Genomic DNA, 22,127 nt, shown 5'->3' with positions numbered 1-22,127 from the left:
TTGCAGCTGTCGAGAATCTGAAAGCCAAGAGGGGGATTTTCTGTTTTTTTTTATGAATGAAAAAAGTACAGAAGTAGAGTCTCATTCTATCATGCCTGCTTCACTTCCCTGAGGTCGTGTGGGATAATTACCGTTGTTCATTCACGTTGTTCGGTGAATATCTTCTCCACTTTTGTTTGGTGTGATTAGTGAGTTATGAGAAAATTTAATAAAGTTAAGTTATTAATTATTACAATATTTCATGAGCATGTTTATCAGTAAAGAGATGAATTCATATAATATTGACACCAATAAGTTTTTGTACAGGAGTATATGTAATAGATAGTGGCGGTTCATGGGGTTTGTAAGAGGCAGGCCACATTCAAAATATAGGCTAAAATCTTAGAACAGCAGCATTTAATATATATAAAATGAAACACATGTAACACTTTATGTTTTCAGTCTCCTACGCCACTTTTAGTCCATGTGTCTTCTTCGTTGAATAAAATGTATGGAACAGAAAAAACAGAATTAGCTACAGGACACCCGCACATCCTTTTCCACTTTTCGTATATATTTTTATTAAATTTTATGTCCTACGTTCTGTTTTTACCTTTAAATGCTTGATTTAGGCAAAGCTCTGGTCTTGACAGGCCTAATTCTTTGGCCAACAATTGGTTTTGGTGATTTAAAATTTTACTTTGTAAGTAAGTAAGATTCATTTCACTTTATTTTCATGTGCACGGTAACACTTCAATACTCACTAATTACAAAAATGTATAAAAAAAATTTCAAAGCACATCAAACCTCGACAGCAGACTTCCCACGGTTCTACCTCCTACCTTTTGTTTGGTAAGCTACGGTAAATGGACCCAGACACCATCTGGTGCGAAACCGATAAACAGTGCTCCAAGTGTTGGGTCTTGGTGATACTGTGACCATTTGCAATGAAAACACCCATAACTCCTCCGACCCCTCCCGCAGCTCAGTACGTAGGAATGATGTTAAAAGCAGTGAGGCAGGAAGTCCATGGCCAGAATGTGACCATTGCTATGTTGCCAAGTTTCGTACAACCCACTGTAGTCTTCGCTCCGATGAAAACTTCTTGCGGCACAACAAATACAAGTGTAAAGTATAAGTATAAAGTGCTATAATTGTAGAGATACGTAATGGATGGAGGGGCATGTAACCATGTGACCTAAAGGTAGAACTGTGCCTGGTAATAGATAGACAGAGGAAAAATTGTTGATAATTATTATTAAGGTTCTTATATGGGTTTAGAATTACTTCAGTTAGTTTAAATTAAAGTTAAATGATATTATTTAAAAACTAGATTTGATTAAAAGGTTGAATAAATTTAAAATAGAAGTTGAAATTTAGTTAAATGTTGATACAAAATTGGCATGAAAATTTTCACCATATTCAAGATCAACCTGAAGGGAGGCGACTGACACCCAGTGGATGTCAATCTGTAATCTTGTTCTATAATTTATTTTCAGTCCGTCGGGAGTGTACCTCCAGGATATCAGTATCAGTTTATTACTTTACCTGATTTACATTCAGTCCTCCCTGGAGTTTAAACTCATTTAACTCGCTCAGTTATTTACATAGATTATCTATTAATATATTAAATTAATAATTCTTCTTATCTTCGGCCTGTCCTTTTCATATAGTCCTTGTGAAGCGCACATGGGCAGATGGGGTGGATGGATTCTTCTTCTCTCCCCTGCTTCTATTCTTCGAGTGGAGACGATGTAGTGGTGGTGCCTCGATGCTTCCCCCTACGGTGGTTCCACTTTGGGCCACCGTTGTTCTGGAGAGGGCTACCAGGGCGTTGCTTGTTCTCTTGGATTTCTTCTGCACTCTTGGATGGGAGGTTGGGGGAGTGGGGCTAACACTCATTGGTAATTGTCCCGATTGAAGATTTTAAATTCCTCATTGGACACCATGTCTGCTAAAGTATTTAATTTTTCAAAGTGTGTACTTCGTAGCAGTTCAAATATAGTGGTGTTAGGGAGCTCCCACCATGCCAGAATAATGTCCTCCTCAGACACCCGCCAGGAAAAGACTTTGTGCTTGTGCGTGTCAATCTTCGTTAAGCAGGTCCTGCACAGATCACTATTTCTTCTCCCCGTTTTTTGTAAGTGGGTGCCATAGGGTCAATGGCCCATGAAGTAGGTGAATCATGCCCCTGGAGAATGCCTTCTTTTTGTGCAGCAGTTTCTCTTGGGTGCTGGCCAAGATCTGGTTGAGTCTTCGACCCTTTTCGGAAGCACCCCACTCTCTCTGCCAGTCACAATTTATTCTTCCTTTTGTGTCTTGGAACGTGTGGTAGAAATTCCCCAGCATTGTGATTATTTCTGTCGTTGCCCTTCCTGAAATTATACGAAAGGGCCCTTAGCTTTATTATGTAATCCGCTGGTGGAATTCCTGTTATGATGAGCATGCCTCCATGCATGTTGTCTTGAATTCCCCGGTCAGTCTCAACAGGACCTTCCTCTGTGAAGATCTTGGTTTATTAATGTATGTTTTATACACCAAGGATGCTGCCCATGCGGACACACTGTTTGGAATTATTGATTCATAAATTGAGACTAGATAGTTTTTCAAAATTGGCAGTGGTAGGTTATATTTGTGAGAGGCTAGTGTTGCCACCTTATTCATTATTAATTCTCCTTTCAAGGTGATATTTTTGATGTCTCTTTTGAATAACAAGTCCTCATGTAAGGTGACTTCTAGGTATTTTGCTTCCCTGACTCTTCCTATGCTTTTGTTATGTAATTTAATTATCAGGTTGTGGTTGCTTCCCTGTAAATAAAATGTATTTATTTTTCTTTTCGAACAAATCCAATTTTGCATTTTTGCGCCATTTAGTTAAGGTGTTGCACTTGTAGTGCATTTTTCGATATCCAATCTTGAGTTTCCCACAATCACTAGGACCAGGTCATCTGCATAAGTGATGCATCTATGTACTTCTTGCAAGCCCTGCATAAGTTTTAGGCATGGTTCGGAGTTGATGTTCCACAAGTGAGGGCAAGGACCGATCCCTGTGGGCAGCCTTTTGTTGTAATTTTAGAAACTTGACCGTCTGGAAGAGGCAAGAACGCTTTTTTATCTCTAAAGTAGCTTTGTAAGATGGAGTGGAGTGTCCCAGGACAGTACATTTGTCGGAGAGTTTGGAACAGGATGGGCCACCACAGGTTGTCGAAGGCCCCTGATATGTATGCCATAACCGCCACTGTATATTTGCTATTGTTCAATCTAATTGCATGGTTTAAATCGTTTATTGCATCTTCAGTGCATCTTACCCATGTGAATCCATATTGAGCTCCAGAGTTGATTTTTAAGGCAATGAATTCCAGTAGTCTTTTTGTTATAATAACCAGGTCTCTTGCATGGTAGTCAGACACCCTAACGCTGATCTACCGTGACTTCATGAGGAAGATGGAGAGGCATGTCTTGAATCATAATTGCCTGTGTGAGGAACAGAACAGTTGGAATATGACATGAGATTCCAGATGCAAACCCTGTAAAATTACAATTGGTTGCCAACTTTCATTTAGTTATTTCCTCTTGAATACCAAAAACAAAAATACGTTAGAGTATTGAATTTCGTCTACTTACATAAGTGAGTATGTATTCATTGTAAACTACATTTCGGAAGCTTTACTGCTTCCTTCTTCAGGTGGTCGTATTTTAGGCTCAGAACATCAAGCCACGTCGGAGAAGTGTCATGTGAGAATACCAGGTGAAAGGTTTGGGTTAAAAACACTTCATAGTGCTCGACATATACAGAATTAAAACTACCTTTGTTAAAAACCCTTAAAACTCTCAAAAAAAACATGTTAAAATCACCACCACGGTGTACTTGAGTGGCCGTCGAAAGCCCTAGTTCCCTGCCAATGTGAAGCATGCGAGCAGCTGGTGCCACCATGTTGTGGTGGTTTTAACATGTTTTTTGAGAGTTTTAAGGGTTTTTAACAAAGGTAGTTTTAATTCTGTATATGTCGAGCACTATGAAGTGTTTTTAACCCAAACCTTTCACCTAGTATCCTCGCATGACACTTCGACGTGGCTTGATGTTCCGAGCCTAAAATACGACCACCTGAAGAAGGAAAGAGTAAAGCTTCCGAAACGTAGTTTACAACGAATACATACTCACTTACGTAAGTAGATGAAATTCAAAACTCTAACGTATTTTTGTTTATAGATAGTGAGTAACACTCACGTAACCAATATGCTCTTGTATACCAGGAACTATTTGTTTGATTGAAGAGTTGCAGCACCTGGGATAGGTTTCCAGCCAGTTCACTAAATTTTCTTTGCTTTATTGTTCAGTTCTAAAATATGTTTCCTTTAACAAGCACATTTTGCATACTGCGTAAGATTTTAGATATCATGTCATCCAGAAATCTGCCGAAGCCAATTTCTGATACTTGAATACCAACCGAAATTGGGTTATCAGAATCCATAAAAATCGGACATTTAAACTGATTCTGATGCTCAATATTTGTCACTTTTAAAAGCTTGGCATTTTCCATGTTGATTACAATACAGTATTGTAATGTTCTGTAAAAGAAAGAAAAGTGAAAAAAGTGGAGGTTCGGAACATGGTAATGCTCTCATTCATCTGATTTCTTTCTAGTATATGCATGTGAATATCTCCTCCTGTACCCATGTAAAATCTCAAGAATATCAAGGGATACTTACTCTTTTTTGTAGCGACTGAAACATTGACAACAGAACAGTACAAACTGTTCTCCAGAAATGATTGGCGAGTATGTTGGTATCTGTAAATACAGTGGAACTGCAATGTTGCACTTTCAGGGAACCAAGGTGGAAAAGCTTAAAAGCCAGAAAAGTGCAGTGAAAAAATTTGTAACTTGCAGCTTTGTGCAAACCATGAAGATAAAATGAGCAATTCAGGAAACATAAAACCAGGGTTCCACTGTATCCTTCTTTCTTTAAACTTCAATCTAGTAAACCTTGTGTAGTTTTTACAATATCATTTGATCTTATCGCATAAGTATTGAGAAATCTCATTAAATGTATTGTTTATACTTTTTTTTAACACCTCGCTGTAACTGTTACAGGGTTGGAAGTGTCGGAGAGCGAAGACAGTGATTGTGATTCATTGAGCATGGTTCAAAGGCATTGGTTCTCCAGATCATTGGAGAGGCCACTACCAGATGCACCTCCATTTCTTCGATTTAACACTAAGGACACTGAATTGTGTCTTCATACCGGTCATAGTGAAGGTAAAAAGAACTCTAGTTTGGATCCTGATGGATCTGGGACGAAAATGTCCTCTTCTGTGCGGCAGGTTAGGCTAAATCAAGTTAAGGCTGAGTTTCGAAGGAGGTTAAACCAGTATCATAATGCAGAAGTTGTAGCAAAGGCGCAACAAAGAATGAAAGGAAATGTAGTGAATGCTATTATTGAGGCAGCTCGCAAGGATCCAAACAAAGCTGCCACTCTCCTTCAAAATAAAGGGAAACAAGGCCATCTCAAAGTGAAGAATAGGTGAGCAACTATTTAGATTAGAACATTTCCTACGTTATATGATTGTAGAAGTACATATGCAAGATTTTTTCTTCACAAAGAATAATTAAGCACATGTGCATTCAGTTTCTCCGTCTGTACTCTGGTATCGACTTGCAGCATTGCTTAGAATCAAGTTATTTTAAAATATGTATTATGTAAATTATATAAGTATGGTTCAAAATCAGTAGACTGCAAACAAATCCAAGTAATTAAGTTATTTTCATTTCGAACATTCCAACTGTTCATGTAAATTCATATAAACAATGAGAAAATTAGGCTTAAAATGCGGGATGACGGCCCTAGAAATATTGAAAAGAATTTTACTGGGTACAAAAAGCGGGTGGGGGAACAAGGATAACCGGGAAGAATAAAAAGGGGTATACCAGATCGAATGTGAATGCAGATGGGGAGAAACATGGACACTAGATGGGATGAACATGATAAAGATATTAAGGAAGGGGTACCAAAAACAGGCCTATCTGAACATATAATGAGCAGACATAGGATTATAAAAAGGGAAGTAATTAGGAAAGAGGAGAATAAATTAAACAGGAATGTTTATGAAGCTCCCTTTATATGAACAGGAAAAAGGAATAAGCTTAACAGAGATGATGGTAATCTGGAGGAAGGGTGGATCGCCTTTCTTAAAAAAGTGGGATAAAGTGGTAAATACCGACACTAAAATGGGTTTTCATGTCACTCCCAAGGTTGTGAAGGCCGTCGAAGAAGAGAAGGAGTCCACCTTGGAATGGTGATGCATACGATCGTAAGAGGGGAATGCTTTAGGGGAAATTTCACCTTCCAATGAGGATAGGAGCGCTCACAGTCCATGTGTTCTACCCAACACTGACGGAAGTCACTAGAGGACTGTAATAGGTCTTCGATTCTTATTTGTTTTATTTGTGGTTTTTGTTTTTAACATAGGGAATTTTTAACCAGCGAAGACTTCCATCGTAGTTTTTATGCTGTCACCGTAAGTGTTTTACCTTTTCTATCCTCAACCTGAATCCTCAACTTACGATTTAACAACGCGGTACCATGTTTGGCACCCATAGTTTTTATTTTATTTTATTACCTGATGAAGGGAGTAGTACAGACTTCCGAAACGTCGTTCTGAAACATTCCTACTCACTCACGTAAGTTATTTACATATTTTTATTTGGATATAAAAAGATTCATATTAAAGCTGATATGCTGCTGCCAGTCCAAAGTGCTTGAGTTTTGTTTATTTTACCTGTAAATTTTGTCTATGGCTATCTACAAAAGGTGAATATGCACAATCACTAAGAATATATTAAAAAATTGTTTTAATGCAAAATCCAGTTGCTTAATGTTTGTACATTTATTAAATTTCATCTAATTTACATTGATTTGTAGTGTACCTAAGAACAGTTCAAGTATACATCAGGGGGGGGGGGGGATATTGTGCACTCTGTTAACATGATCATTTGCAAACAATTTAAACAGATATACAATTATCTGAAGGGCATGAGTTTATTGAGATTTGGGTCTATACTGGCATCAATTTGAATTTAAGCACCATAGGAATAAACATGTTTTACTGTGCATGATGTGAAGAGTTATTGTCTTTGTTGCAGTGCTCACATTTTGCTAATAATTATTTAACACATAAATTATGTTCCTGTTATTTTCAGTTCAAAGAGGACAATGCTGATCAGTACAGTATGCAGTTACAGAAAAGGTGAGGAAGACGCATGTACAAAAATAGCTCTTCCCTGTACAAGCCATTGTGTTCGACACATCATGTGCAATGTCGATCAACTTTTATTTGAACCCTGTTCATCCAAGTTTTTGGATAATACTCATTGCTGTGTACCTGCTTTTCTCATCCGCCATGGATTACCTCTTTGTATAGAACATGCGAGGGAAAGGGTGAGTTGATTTCCTTTTCATTTATGAAGTTACATGCATTCTATAGCTGTATGATATTAAAAATGTGTACCTGTAGTGTGATGCTATTTGATGAAGAAGGGTATGTGCCACAAGTGTTAAAAATGTGATACTTTGAGTTTGCAGTTGTTCAGCTCTAATACAATTTCATGTGCACTTTTGTAAAAGAAGAAAATAAAAACTATATCTTTATTACTAGTGAAATATATTTTTTGTATGCCAGTTAGTTTCCACGGCCCACCTACACCCATCATAAAAGGCTCTTTGGTTTGTGACTGGTGGCAGTTAAAATCAGTGGGCAAAAAGTACAAATATATATTTCACCAGTAACACTGACTTGGTGTTTATTTTTCTTGTAAGAGGCTGTTTGTTCTATGAATTTAAGTTTTCATTTTTGTATCTGCTCGTTATTGTGTGATACAACTTCCAAAGGAAACAGACTGTGCATTGTAAAATACTTGTATTTGCTTTATAATACAGTAATAAACAATTAGCCATATTGGAATGAGTTTGGTGCAGACACTTCATTGCAAGATAAGTGACCAGAATAACTGTGAACATTCTCATGTGTTAACTTTCGTTAGTTACCTTACAGGTCAAATTTAATCAAGATTTAGTGGTGTAATAACAGTTTATTCATTATTCCCCCTTTATTTTAAATTTGGATTTTACTGAAAGTTATAAAAGTGTTATTTTATATTTATGGTTACCTTTCTTGAAGAATAGATGGATGTGGTTTAAAAATCTTAAATCACATTTCTTTCATTGCCATATTATGCCTCGCCCAACCCTGTGGCCGAGTGGTTAGCACATCGCGCTGCGATGCCAAGGGTCCCGGGTTCGAATCCCGGTCAGGCTTGGTTGTTTGTGAATGTCCATTCATCAATTTCATCATTTCATCACTCATCCCCATCTTCGCAAATTAGCCAAGAAGCACAAAACGCGAAGTAAAATAAACTAAATCAATCAATCAATCAATCATATTATGCCTCAATGCAGAGCCAAATTATTTTCTTATGCAAACTCCACACTGATTAATCAGTACCATTACAACCAAAAAAATCAACATTATTACCTAATCTTGATATATATGTGTGTATGTGTTCATGCATGCATTCATGTGCATTCAAGGAAATAAATATCACAGATTTTGCAACTTTTTAACATTGTGTTAGATTTTTCTTATTTTTGGCAGAGTTCAGATATCTACTTCCATGGAAATTGAAGCTTCAGACTTTTTTATTTATTATTATTATTATTATTATTATTATTATTATTATTTTTTGCAGGACAACTATGACAAAATGTATTCAGAAACAAGACCAAAGAAAGCCAGTAAAAAGGTTAAACCTTTACCTATGACCCGCAAACGAAGGAAGAAGAGGCGAATTGATAATGTACGCTCAAGGTCACCTGAATCATCTGTTCCAGATCTATCTGTGCCTCAGCAATCTGAAGAAGTTGGTAAGTAACTTTTGAATTTACCATTTCACGCCTGCATGTGAAATTCAGTGTAATTTAATATACAGTTAACTCTCGATACAATGACCTTTCACAGTTCCCGGGAAAGGGGTAGTTTTTCAAAGGCATCGTTATTGGAATTTCCACCAATTTTTAGGTTAAACTGAGCTCAAATGGACACATAGATTCCTAGGAGATGGTAACACCATTTTTCCTGTTTAGTTATACAACCTGTTATGCACAGGATGCATGTTGTGAGAAGGAAAATAGAACATGAAAACGTTTTCACAAAAAAGGATTTTAAATGATGTAATTTTCTTTTAATTGTGCAAAGTCGTTGGTCTTCCCCTAAATTCTTTTACAGTAAAAAAAAGTATAAAAAACTTACGTGAGTGAGTATAATTGTTGCAGAGGACATTTTGCGAAGCTACGCTCCACTTCTTCAGGTCTCTTTTCAGTACATAGAAACTAGTTTGACACTTTCGAGATCAGAAAAGAAGAAACTTATTGAAAACTGTAAGAGGGGTGAACTTCCTATCGCTTTCGGTATTCCGAAAACTCATAAAGAAAGGATCCACAAGACCGATTATACCCATGTATTCTCACCCAGGGTATAAACTGGCAAAAACATTAGTAGAGAGGTTAAGGGAGGTTGGGGGGAAGACCAAATTCAGTGTTGAGAATTCTTGGGAAGTGAAGAAGGGATTGGAGGGGATAAACCTAGATGAAGAGGATGGAATCGTAGCTTTGATGTCATTAATTTGTATCTTAGCGTCCTTCAAGATAAAGCCGCGGATTGTCTTCAGAGGTGGGTTATAGATAAGGGAACTGATGTTGTGACAGCCTGAGAGTTCGTTCGGTGGTTCCATTTAGTATCATGATACAATTATTTCTGTTTCAATGGGAAAATTTATAGACAGATCGAAGGACTTGCTATGGGAAACCCTGTTTCGGAAATAGTTTCCAGCATATTCCTTCATTACATTGAGAAGGATTCACTGAGTGAGGTTAACAATGATATTAAATATTTTTGTAGATATGTTGATGACATCTTGGTTATCGGGAAAAAAGAAATATTAGATCGTATTTTTGAAATCATGGGAGAACAAGACAATAGAATAAAATTCACTTGTGAGATAGAAAACGAAGGAGTAATTAACTATTTGGACATGAAGATTGAACGGGTTAATGGCAGGTTTTGGACTGGGATTTACCACAAGAAGTTAGCAGGGGACAGATATATCCACCAAGATTCTGAACACGCAAACAGAATTAAGAATAATCTATACATGAACTTCTACATTCGGGCAGGGAGGCTTTGTAATTGTAGGGAGGAAAGAGAGAGAGAAGAAAATTGGATAATGAAGGTGAGGTTAAGAAACGGTTATAAAGTAGAGGAAATGAGGAGAATAAAGAGGGGGCACTTAAAGTCTTGAATAAAGAAGGTGGAAAGAATGGGATAAGGAAGAATCACGAGGTAGGGGAAATAGACTACAAATACGTTGGCATCCCATATGTAAAAAGGGTGTCCGAAAAATTTGATAAGATTTTAAAAGACTTCAGGTTAAACGGGGGAATGAGAGCTCCCCGAAATATAGAGGAATACTTTACTGAATACAAAAAGGATGGAAAGGGGTGAAAAGAAGTCAGAGATGAGAAGGGCGTGTATAAGATAACTTGCTCTTGTAATAAAGCATATATTTGACAAACTGGAAGAAGCATGGGAACTCGTTGGGACGAGCATGACAAGGATATTAGGGAACAATCTCCGAAGACCAGGCTTTCTGAACATGTTTTAGAATTAAATCATAAGGTTAGAAAAAGAGAAGTTGTAAAAAGAGTTCATAAACAACCTGATATGAACGTTCATGAGGCTGCAAATATTTGTGTTGATAGGGGGAAGAAACTAAATAGGGATGATGGTAACTTGAATGAGGCCTGGATTCACTTGTTTAAACGGTGGGGAAAAAATAGTGAAGAGTTTGTTAAATTCCATGTCACGCCGGAAGTGACTCGCGCTGCGTCGGAATCTGTGGAGTTCTCATTGGAGGGGATGTAGCATTCGTATGCTACAGTAGTCATTCATTCTGTATGGTAATATGGGCACACCTTTCTTTTAGAATTATCTCTTAGCCTCATGGCATTTTTATCTTCATGTAATTTTAAATTCCATATCCAAACACCTTCTTTTACCTAATCCTGGATTTTTTACATATATGAAGAAGTACTTTATGTACTGAAAAGAGACCTGAAGAAGCGGAGCGTAGCTTCGCGAAACGTCATCTGCAACCATTATACTCACTCACATAAGTTTTTTATACTTTTTTTTTTTTTACTGTAAAAGAATCTATTTAGTGAGTAAACGCACAGATTTCCAAAATGTATATATATACTTCCCCTAAATTCTTACAATTCCAGTCATGAGAAACCCTTTTTGCACTGAGACCTATGGAAAGGAAAACAATCTCTCGTTTATTGCAAGCAAAACTTGAAGAATCTTGACACCAGCCACACTGGTGCCAGCAAGAGTCGGGAGAGATAATCGGTCAGAATGAATGTTGGATTTTATATGGGTCTACTACAGCATTGTCTGTTACAGGATTGACTGGTAAGATAAAATCTCTCGGGAAACACAACCAGTGGAGTGTGACTTCAATAACGTGAGTTGTGGTCTTCATCAGGTTGGCGGTGCGAACAATATCTGTTGGCAGTGCACCCAAGCTATGTGTTTCTCAGTCACGAAGTATTTTATAGTTCTACGATAGATGTCAAGCCATCGTCAACTAAGAGTGAAATCAACCACAATATACATTTACTGATCCTAGTTACAGTGAATGTTTTTAGGACATCTACTTGAAAGCTTTGTTTGTGTTTGTTTTATGCACAGATAGGCTAGTTGGACCTGGCCCAGCAGGTTAAAATGGGATCCACACCATCCAATGGTTGATGTGGACAACGATTGATTGATTTGTTGTTTTAAGTCCACTTTATGCACAGGAAGGCTAATCGGGACTGAACCTACAGTTTAAAGTGGGATCCGAACCACTGTGCCATGTGTCTCCACCGGGTATCGAACCCGGGACCCCTTGATTGAAATGTACAACGATGTGGGGGTTATCTCCAAGGCAGAAATATCTATGCAAGCATCCCCACCTGTCCTATTTTATTATTTATTATTTTAAAATGTAGGAGCATACAACAACTGGACTCACAGCTTGAGCAAACACTCCTTTATCTAAAAAGTTCCACTTTGAACACTCTCTCCGCCAGTGTGATATCGAACCCGACACACATTGATTACATGGCAACGAAGTTACCATTACACCACCCGGGATGCGATATGTTCTTATGCATCATGTCCATTATGTAACACAGTGTTGAACTTCTTTCTTGAATAGGAAACATGATAAATCTTATCAAGTGTTCCATTTGAAATAGATTCCCTCATTGAAATCTGGCCCTTATTTCCCAAAGAAGACTGTAGACATCTTAAAACTAATTATTTATTAATTAGTATTAGTTGTGAATCCTTCATATTTGCTGCTTGTAATATGAAGCTTATATTACACAGTGCTTCACATTGATATTTATTTCCACAAAGCATTTACCATACTTTCTGTCATCCAGTGCTGAGCTCATTTTCTTTTGGGAGAGTTAGCATCACTCATTTAACGTTCGCCAACCCCTGCGAGCACAACTTTGAATTTGAAATGACCGATTGGTTGCCACCGCCAGTTGGACAATGGACGTGGATGGACAAGGATGCTGCCGCGTGATGTATGGAGGCTGCTTTGATTTTGGTTTCGTTAACAACAGCAGTGTGCTGTGTAATGCACTTTTATCATAATCTATAGCTGCAAAATAAGTTATTTCGCTCATGCTTACATTGAAGAGAAGATGATATTAACAGTAGGATATTTAAAAGGTAAAAAGGAGAAACTTAGAAAATTTTTGAAATACATTGGTTGTTACAACTCCTCCCCTCCCTCTCCTCTACACAGCCTGCCATCTAGCGTGCCCACAGAGAAGCAAATTGACAACATAGTTGGATGCACTGCCAATAGATGTCACTAGTTTCACCTGTGACATATTAAGACCACAGAGTATAACATAGAGTTGACAGGTCTCTCTTAGTAGTTTGTCTATTGACACAACACAACATTTCTAGGCATCAGACAAAAAAAAAAAAAAAAAGAAGCGGGGCTGTAAATTTTGTTCTGCTTCGGCTCTGTAAAATACATCGTAAAAAAAGTCGTGACAGTCATGTTATCTTTGCTTCAACCAACTTTATATTCATCCCCCTCCTGCATTCCAGGAAGCAGTCCAAACTCTTCTTCGATTTGCATTGTAATCCAGCCTGGAGAAGGAAACACGCAACTTGCGATTTGTTTGCACCAAATGTGTATTCTAGGACACATTAAACAGCATCGCACTCTATAATCATTAGGGTTTGGAATTGGATTTCACTTTAAACTGTATATTTAGTCCCGATTAGCCCATCAGTATAAAATGAACTCAAAACAAGCTTTATGAAACCTATCACCAAGCAAAAGCTTTGCGCTCTCTGGCTTTGCAGACGCTAGATGAAATACTGGCACCAGCTGCAGCGCAAGAACAAGGAGACTGACTGGAAGTTTGAGCAACAGGTGGCTCAAGAGAAAATGCTCTCATATAAAGATAATACAACTGTCGAAGAGGGAACTTTTATCAGCAGTGTGAAGAAGAAAGAAATAATCCTTGCTTTACGTTTTACCATAATATAGGCAATATTTCCTATGCAGACAATAGCATTTAAAAAAACAACAAGTGAATGCTGCAATTTTCACATTGCCGTGCACACCAGTGGTGGAGAATGAGCTCTGAAAGGGGGGGGGGTGACTTTTTTTTTACTTGTACTATGGTTTTTGTTTGCTTCATTTTAGACATCAAAGGAAAGGAGGAGGGGTCTACTTCAACCCTCACCTGTAATCAGGCCATGTGCACACACAAGCAAGAAAATCGTGGATGAAACAATCGGCATCTACCCCCCCCCCCCCCACACACACACAGGTTTGCTGACAAGAAAAGAGGGAGAAATCACTCAGGCAACATAACACGTTTCGGGCAAATATTATGGCATCAGCACAGTTGGGAAAACATATGAAGTAGGGAAACTGGAGTTATGATGCACGTAAGATTGAACGATCTTTAGTTGGCCTATGTGGTTATGATTATCTCTAACAGTTTCGCTTTTTTATGAAATGTTACAGGAAACAAAGAACATGTTTTGAATGGAAACGGTTACTTGAAATTTTTGGCTACAAGGCCAAGAGTTGCTCACTTACAGGAACCTCTGTAAGTCAGAGCTGGAAAGATGGGAGAGACTTCTAGATGCCACGCGTCTGTATTTTGGAACATTCCTGTGATCTTCTCTGGCATGCCCCCCATCCCCACTCCAAGTTGTCAGCAGCTCTTAGGACAAGGAAGCAAGTCAAGGTCGATTTAAAATAACATCGAAACACATTATTAGATCTTCTCTTCTTGCGTATGCAAGATCAATTAAAATCACAATGGGTTAACAAGCCTGGCACGTTGGGTAGGGGCATTCGGGTGTGGGGGAGGGGAGGGCAAAGGTCAAGTGCTATTGGATATATCACTCAAGTGTGGTGTGGTGGTGTCTGTTTTTGGATCAGATCCACTTGCAAGTGGTAGAGCGCTCATGAAGGGAATGAGTGCAACAAATGTATTTTTTGGCTGATTTCCTTCAATTTTTCAAATTTTTTCCAAAGTTTTCACGGTTCCCAGGAAAAGAGTCGTTACTTTTAGAGGGTTATTATATCCGCGGTTGTAGAATTGAGAGCCGACTGTAGTTCACTAAGTGCAGCTAAAATGTTTTCTTTCTTTTTAATTATTTTCCATTTAGCAATAATAAATGTACTTCAGTGAATATGTCCAAATATTTTGCAACTTCAAGCCTGCCTCTGAAGATATGTAATCTAAATTTTATATCACTGAGTCTACCCCAACTGATTGATTCTAATCAGATTCTATTTCAATAAACATAATATTTTCTTCATCAAAATTCCTTACATATAAATAGAGAATGGCATATAAATGTTTGAGGTATATTCAATTCTTTTTGAACCTGAAATTGCTGTAAACTTGCTTATATTACTCCCTTATAATCTCCAGTTCATTAACAATTTTAGTGTGATAAAAATTGCATTTTACCAATTGTAGTTTGTTTGTTCTAAATTGCTGTGAGGGTTTGAAATTCACTTCCCCAGCACAGAATATCGATGTATTTGGATATATTTACTTTTGCTCCATGATAGATATTTTTCATATTGATTTTTCACCATTATATAAGGGTTGCCCAAATGAAACTAAGACTTTTGTCGTAGCTTAACTACGCAGAGCTTTGTGTTTGCTCTGGTAGGTGGCACTGTATGTAAGGAAGCAGACGGTCTGGTCTGACAGTGCAATGTGTTGTTTGCATGTGCAGAAGAACGTTCACAACATAGATTCATTTGCACGCAGTGGGTCCCCAACCATCTTTCTGAGGAGCAGAAGGTTGGACGAATGGGTGTTTACGTGGAGCATCTGCTGCATTACCAAGGAGAGGGGAGTCAGTTTCTTTCCAAAATTGTGGCCGCAAATGAAACATGGTACCACCACTTTGATCCAGCCATGAAACGGATGAGTATGGAATGGAGGCATCCGAACTCACCATGCCAAAAGGTGCATTCCTGCTTCAGAGCTGGAAAAGTGATGTTCACTTTTTCTTTGACGAGAAGGGCCCATTGCTTTTGGATTGGCTGGATGCAGGTGGGACTGTAAACTCAACCACATACTGCACTACCCTAAACAAACTGAAATCGGCCCTCAAGAGTAAGCGACCTGGCATGTTGTCAAATGGGGTTCTTGTGTTGCACGACAATGCACACCGTGTTGCACAGGTGTGCTGTGATCTGCTGCGGCATTTCCGCAGGGAAGTCCTCGACCATCCTCCCTACAGCCCCGATCTCTCACCCAGCTACTATTACATCTTCTGGCCACTAAAAAACATCTGAAGGACAGCCGGTTTGCCAATGATGCTGAGGTCCGTGATGCCGTTTGTTCCGCAGTCAACCACGGACGTTCTTCGCTAAGGGTATCCATACCCTTGTGATGCATTGGGACACTTGCTTAAACAGACAAGGTGACTATGTGTAGAGGATATGTCACCCTTGGGCCACTTTTACTTCCTGTATGTTCATATATTCCAACCTATAAATCATTACAGAAAAAAAAAAACAAGAGTCTCACTTTCATTTGGGCAAACACCTAATAACTGCTAGTATCAGGTTTTTCATAGTACAGTAATTTCAACCCTTTAGTATCATGAATTAAAATTATCACTTCTTATTGCATATGTAAGGTTTCACATTTCCACATTGCAAATTGGATGGAGAAAACATCCAAAGTGGAAACACAAAACTTTATGAATGCAATATTAAAACTGCATTTTCCGCTTCCATCATGAACATCACTTTTTACTTTGCTAGATATGACTGTGGAGAAGGTATCATCTCTGGTGGACAGTGCAAGTCACTATAGTCTTGATGAGTCTGCTGACAGGCTTAGTGGTCCAGAAAATCCATGTACAGCAGAAGAGAAAGAAGAAGGCTTTCCTGAAGATATTAAAGGTAGAACCTCCAAAGTAGGCCTGCATACATTCAAGGGTATGTACTTGTTGTCCTGGTGCCTAAGAATATACCATGTGAGATTACAAATATAATACATATAATGAAAAAGAAATATTGCATGTCGAGACACAATATAGTGTGCAATATATTACATGAGATGCATTTTCTGTTCTGGTGGCCAGGACTGAGACTTAACTTTGTGAGTGATGGTTTGTTCTAATGTTTAATTGTTACAGTGAAATTAGTGACATTTCCAAAAATTACTCCAAAATGTACAATACATTTATAAAGTTTACAATTACATTTATAATTTTTACATTAGTGACAATGACAATTTGTGAGTGATAACATTACGCAATTAATTTTAGACCAAGACAAACATTTCCCCCCAACCTCAAAGCGTCACATCGACATCAGTAATATCTAGATAAATTAACTTTTAACAAGTTCCCAATTTGACTAGTTCCCAAAATACCAATCGATATAGATGATGTGTTGTGAATTGATTATTAGTTCTTAGCATTTAAGGCAATTGAAATATTTATTACGGGTTGTTCCATGTTTTTAACTTGGGGCCATCAATTATTGGCATATTCTAGGTTAATGAAGCAGTGTATCGAGGCGAGTCCAAACTTCATCTGTTCTGGTGTTCCAGAGCAGTTTTCCGTATTAACTTTAACAGGAGTTGCCTTGTGCATATTGTGAAATGACAAACACAGGACCAACGTCTCATTCTAGAATTCCATAGCGAGGTGTCCTTGGCAGAAGGAGGCCGTTTACCTTCATGTGCGGAGCTGCCTATTTGACACGCTCCAAGATAAGAATGCTGCATCTGCATTCTTTGGTGTTAGCAGATATTGGGACTGTCCAAAGTACAGCGTCCAATCAAAGAATTGTTATTTTATGTTTTGCAGCTGTCGAGAATCTGAAAGCCAAGAGGGGGATTTTCTGTTTTTTTTTATGAATGAAAAAAGTACAGAAGTAGAGTCTCATTCTATCATGCCTGCTTCACTTCCCTGAGGTCGTGTGGGATAATTACCGTTGTTCATTCACGTTGTTCGGTGAATATCTTCTCCACTTTTGTTTGGTGTGATTAGTGAGTTATGAGAAAATTTAATAAAGTTAAGTTATTAATTATTACAATATTTCATGAGCATGTTTATCAGTAAAGAGATGAATTCATATAATATTGACACCAATAAGTTTTTGTACAGGAGTATATGTAATAGATAGTGGCGGTTCATGGGGTTTGTAAGAGGCAGGCCACATTCAAAATATAGGCTAAAATCTTAGAACAGCAGCATTTAATATATATAAAATGAAACACATGTAACACTTTATGTTTTCAGTCTCCTACGCCACTTTTAGTCCATGTGTCTTCTTCGTTGAATAAAATGTATGGAACAGAAAAAACAGAATTAGCTACAGGACACCCGCACATCCTTTTCCACTTTTCGTATATATTTTTATTAAATTTTATGTCCTACGTTCTGTTTTTACCTTTAAATGCTTGATTTAGGCAAAGCTCTGGTCTTGACAGGCCTAATTCTTTGGCCAACAATTGGTTTTGGTGATTTAAAATTTTACTTTGTAAGTAAGTAAGATTCATTTCACTTTATTTTCATGTGCACGGTAACACTTCAATACTCACTAATTACAAAAATGTATAAAAAAAATTTCAAAGCACATCAAACCTCGACAGCAGACTTCCCACGGTTCTACCTCCTACCTTTTGTTTGGTAAGCTACGGTAAATGGACCCAGACACCATCTGGTGCGAAACCGATAAACAGTGCTCCAAGTGTTGGGTCTTGGTGATACTGTGACCATTTGCAATGAAAACACCCATAACTCCTCCGACCCCTCCCGCAGCTCAGTACGTAGGAATGATGTTAAAAGCAGTGAGGCAGGAAGTCCATGGCCAGAATGTGACCATTGCTATGTTGCCAAGTTTCGTACAACCCACTGTAGTCTTCGCTCCGATGAAAACTTCTTGCGGCACAACAAATACAAGTGTAAAGTATAAGTATAAAGTGCTATAATTGTAGAGATACGTAATGGATGGAGGGGCATGTAACCATGTGACCTAAAGGTAGAACTGTGCCTGGTAATAGATAGACAGAGGAAAAATTGTTGATAATTATTATTAAGGTTCTTATATGGGTTTAGAATTACTTCAGTTAGTTTAAATTAAAGTTAAATGATATTATTTAAAAACTAGATTTGATTAAAAGGTTGAATAAATTTAAAATAGAAGTTGAAATTTAGTTAAATGTTGATACAAAATTGGCATGAAAATTTTCACCATATTCAAGATCAACCTGAAGGGAGGCGACTGACACCCAGTGGATGTCAATCTGTAATCTTGTTCTATAATTTATTTTCAGTCCGTCGGGAGTGTACCTCCAGGATATCAGTATCAGTTTATTACTTTACCTGATTTACATTCAGTCCTCCCTGGAGTTTAAACTCATTTAACTCGCTCAGTTATTTACATAGATTATCTATTAATATATTAAATTAATAATTCTTCTTATCTTCGGCCTGTCCTTTTCATATAGTCCTTGTGAAGCGCACATGGGCAGATGGGGTGGATGGATTCTTCTTCTCTCCCCTGCTTCTATTCTTCGAGTGGAGACGATGTAGTGGTGGTGCCTCGATGCTTCCCCCTACGGTGGTTCCACTTTGGGCCACCGTTGTTCTGGAGAGGGCTACCAGGGCGTTGCTTGTTCTCTTGGATTTCTTCTGCACTCTTGGATGGGAGGTTGGGGGAGTGGGGCTAACACTCATTGGTAATTGTCCCGATTGAAGATTTTAAATTCCTCATTGGACACCATGTCTGCTAAAGTATTTAATTTTTCAAAGTGTGTACTTCGTAGCAGTTCAAATATAGTGGTGTTAGGGAGCTCCCACCATGCCAGAATAATGTCCTCCTCAGACACCCGCCAGGAAAAGACTTTGTGCTTGTGCGTGTCAATCTTCGTTAAGCAGGTCCTGCACAGATCACTATTTCTTCTCCCCGTTTTTTGTAAGTGGGTGCCATAGGGTCAATGGCCCATGAAGTAGGTGAATCATGCCCCTGGAGAATGCCTTCTTTTTGTGCAGCAGTTTCTCTTGGGTGCTGGCCAAGATCTGGTTGAGTCTTCGACCCTTTTCGGAAGCACCCCACTCTCTCTGCCAGTCACAATTTATTCTTCCTTTTGTGTCTTGGAACGTGTGGTAGAAATTCCCCAGCATTGTGATTATTTCTGTCGTTGCCCTTCCTGAAATTATACGAAAGGGCCCTTAGCTTTATTATGTAATCCGCTGGTGGAATTCCTGTTATGATGAGCATGCCTCCATGCATGTTGTCTTGAATTCCCCGGTCAGTCTCAACAGGACCTTCCTCTGTGAAGATCTTGGTTTATTAATGTATGTTTTATACACCAAGGATGCTGCCCATGCGGACACACTGTTTGGAATTATTGATTCATAAATTGAGACTAGATAGTTTTTCAAAATTGGCAGTGGTAGGTTATATTTGTGAGAGGCTAGTGTTGCCACCTTATTCATTATTAATTCTCCTTTCAAGGTGATATTTTTGATGTCTCTTTTGAATAACAAGTCCTCATGTAAGGTGACTTCTAGGTATTTTGCTTCCCTGACTCTTCCTATGCTTTTGTTATGTAATTTAATTATCAGGTTGTGGTTGCTTCCCTGTAAATAAAATGTATTTATTTTTCTTTTCGAACAAATCCAATTTTGCATTTTTGCGCCATTTAGTTAAGGTGTTGCACTTGTAGTGCATTTTTCGATATCCAATCTTGAGTTTCCCACAATCACTAGGACCAGGTCATCTGCATAAGTGATGCATCTATGTACTTCTTGCAAGCCCTGCATAAGTTTTAGGCATGGTTCGGAGTTGATGTTCCACAAGTGAGGGCAAGGACCGATCCCTGTGGGCAGCCTTTTGTTGTAATTTTAGAAACTTGACCGTCTGGAAGAGGCAAGAACGCTTTTTTATCTCTAAAGTAGCTTTGTAAGATGGAGTGGAGTGTCCCAGGACAGTACATTTGTCGGAGAGTTTGGAACAGGATGGGCCACCACAGGTTGTCGAAGGCCCCTGATATGTATGCCATAACCGCCACTGTATATTTGCTATTGTTCAATCTAATTGCATGGTTTAAATCGTTTATTGCATCTTCAGTGCATCTTACCCATGTGAATCCATATTGAGCTCCAGAGTTGATTTTTAAGGCAATGAATTCCAGTAGTCTTTTTGTTATAATAACCAGGTCTCTTGCATGGTAGTCAGACACCCTAACGCTGATCTACCGTGACTTCATGAGGAAGATGGAGAGGCATGTCTTGAATCATAATTGCCTGTGTGAGGAACAGAACAGTTGGAATATGACATGAGATTCCAGATGCAAACCCTGTAAAATTACAATTGGTTGCCAACTTTCATTTAGTTATTTCCTCTTGAATACCAAAAACAAAAATACGTTAGAGTATTGAATTTCGTCTACTTACATAAGTGAGTATGTATTCATTGTAAACTACATTTCGGAAGCTTTACTGCTTCCTTCTTCAGGTGGTCGTATTTTAGGCTCAGAACATCAAGCCACGTCGGAGAAGTGTCATGTGAGAATACCAGGTGAAAGGTTTGGGTTAAAAACACTTCATAGTGCTCGACATATACAGAATTAAAACTACCTTTGTTAAAAACCCTTAAAACTCTCAAAAAAAACATGTTAAAATCACCACCACGGTGTACTTGAGTGGCCGTCGAAAGCCCTAGTTCCCTGCCAATGTGAAGCATGCGAGCAGCTGGTGCCACCATGTTGTGGTGGTTTTAACATGTTTTTTGAGAGTTTTAAGGGTTTTTAACAAAGGTAGTTTTAATTCTGTATATGTCGAGCACTATGAAGTGTTTTTAACCCAAACCTTTCACCTAGTATCCTCGCATGACACTTCGACGTGGCTTGATGTTCCGAGCCTAAAATACGACCACCTGAAGAAGGAAAGAGTAAAGCTTCCGAAACGTAGTTTACAACGAATACATACTCACTTACGTAAGTAGATGAAATTCAAAACTCTAACGTATTTTTGTTTATAGATAGTGAGTAACACTCACGTAACCAATATGCTCTTGTATACCAGGAACTATTTGTTTGATTGAAGAGTTGCAGCACCTGGGATAGGTTTCCAGCCAGTTCACTAAATTTTCTTTGCTTTATTGTTCAGTTCTAAAATATGTTTCCTTTAACAAGCACATTTTGCATACTGCGTAAGATTTTAGATATCATGTCATCCAGAAATCTGCCGAAGCCAATTTCTGATACTTGAATACCAACCGAAATTGGGTTATCAGAATCCATAAAAATCGGACATTTAAACTGATTCTGATGCTCAATATTTGTCACTTTTAAAAGCTTGGCATTTTCCATGTTGATTACAATACAGTATTGTAATGTTCTGTAAAAGAAAGAAAAGTGAAAAAAGTGGAGGTTCGGAACATGGTAATGCTCTCATTCATCTGATTTCTTTCTAGTATATGCATGTGAATATCTCCTCCTGTACCCAT

General features: G+C 38.2%; 2 protein-coding genes across 2 annotated transcripts in view; both read left to right on the top strand.

Moving 5' to 3' along the window:
* The window catches only part of LOC145982671 (INO80 complex subunit D-like), a 39,604-nt gene extending 34,098 nt beyond the window's left edge, over positions 1-5,506 (top strand). Inside the window, exon 9 of the mRNA XM_083116044.1 lies at positions 5,073-5,506. Within this exon, the coding sequence (XP_082972170.1) occupies positions 5,073-5,506 (434 nt within the window). The remainder of the gene's footprint in view (positions 1-5,072) is intronic.
* Positions 5,507-7,182: 1,676 nt separating this feature from the next.
* LOC145984451 (uncharacterized) overlaps positions 7,183-22,127 on the top strand; it is a 39,318-nt gene continuing 24,373 nt past the window's right edge. The window contains exons 1-3 of the mRNA XM_083118110.1: positions 7,183-7,416; positions 8,724-8,898; positions 16,422-16,598. Coding sequence (XP_082974236.1) covers positions 7,192-7,416; positions 8,724-8,898; positions 16,422-16,598 — 577 coding nt within the window. The 5' untranslated portion in view covers positions 7,183-7,191. The remainder of the gene's footprint in view (positions 7,417-8,723; positions 8,899-16,421; positions 16,599-22,127) is intronic.

This window comes from Lepisma saccharinum, chromosome 2, assembly GCF_977018435.1.
Source record: "Lepisma saccharinum chromosome 2, izLepSacc3.1, whole genome shotgun sequence".
Classification (NCBI taxonomy): Eukaryota; Metazoa; Arthropoda; class Insecta; order Zygentoma; family Lepismatidae; genus Lepisma; species Lepisma saccharinum.
The sequence above is the reverse complement of the archived record's forward strand: the minus strand, read 5'-3'. Positions and strand labels throughout refer to the sequence as shown.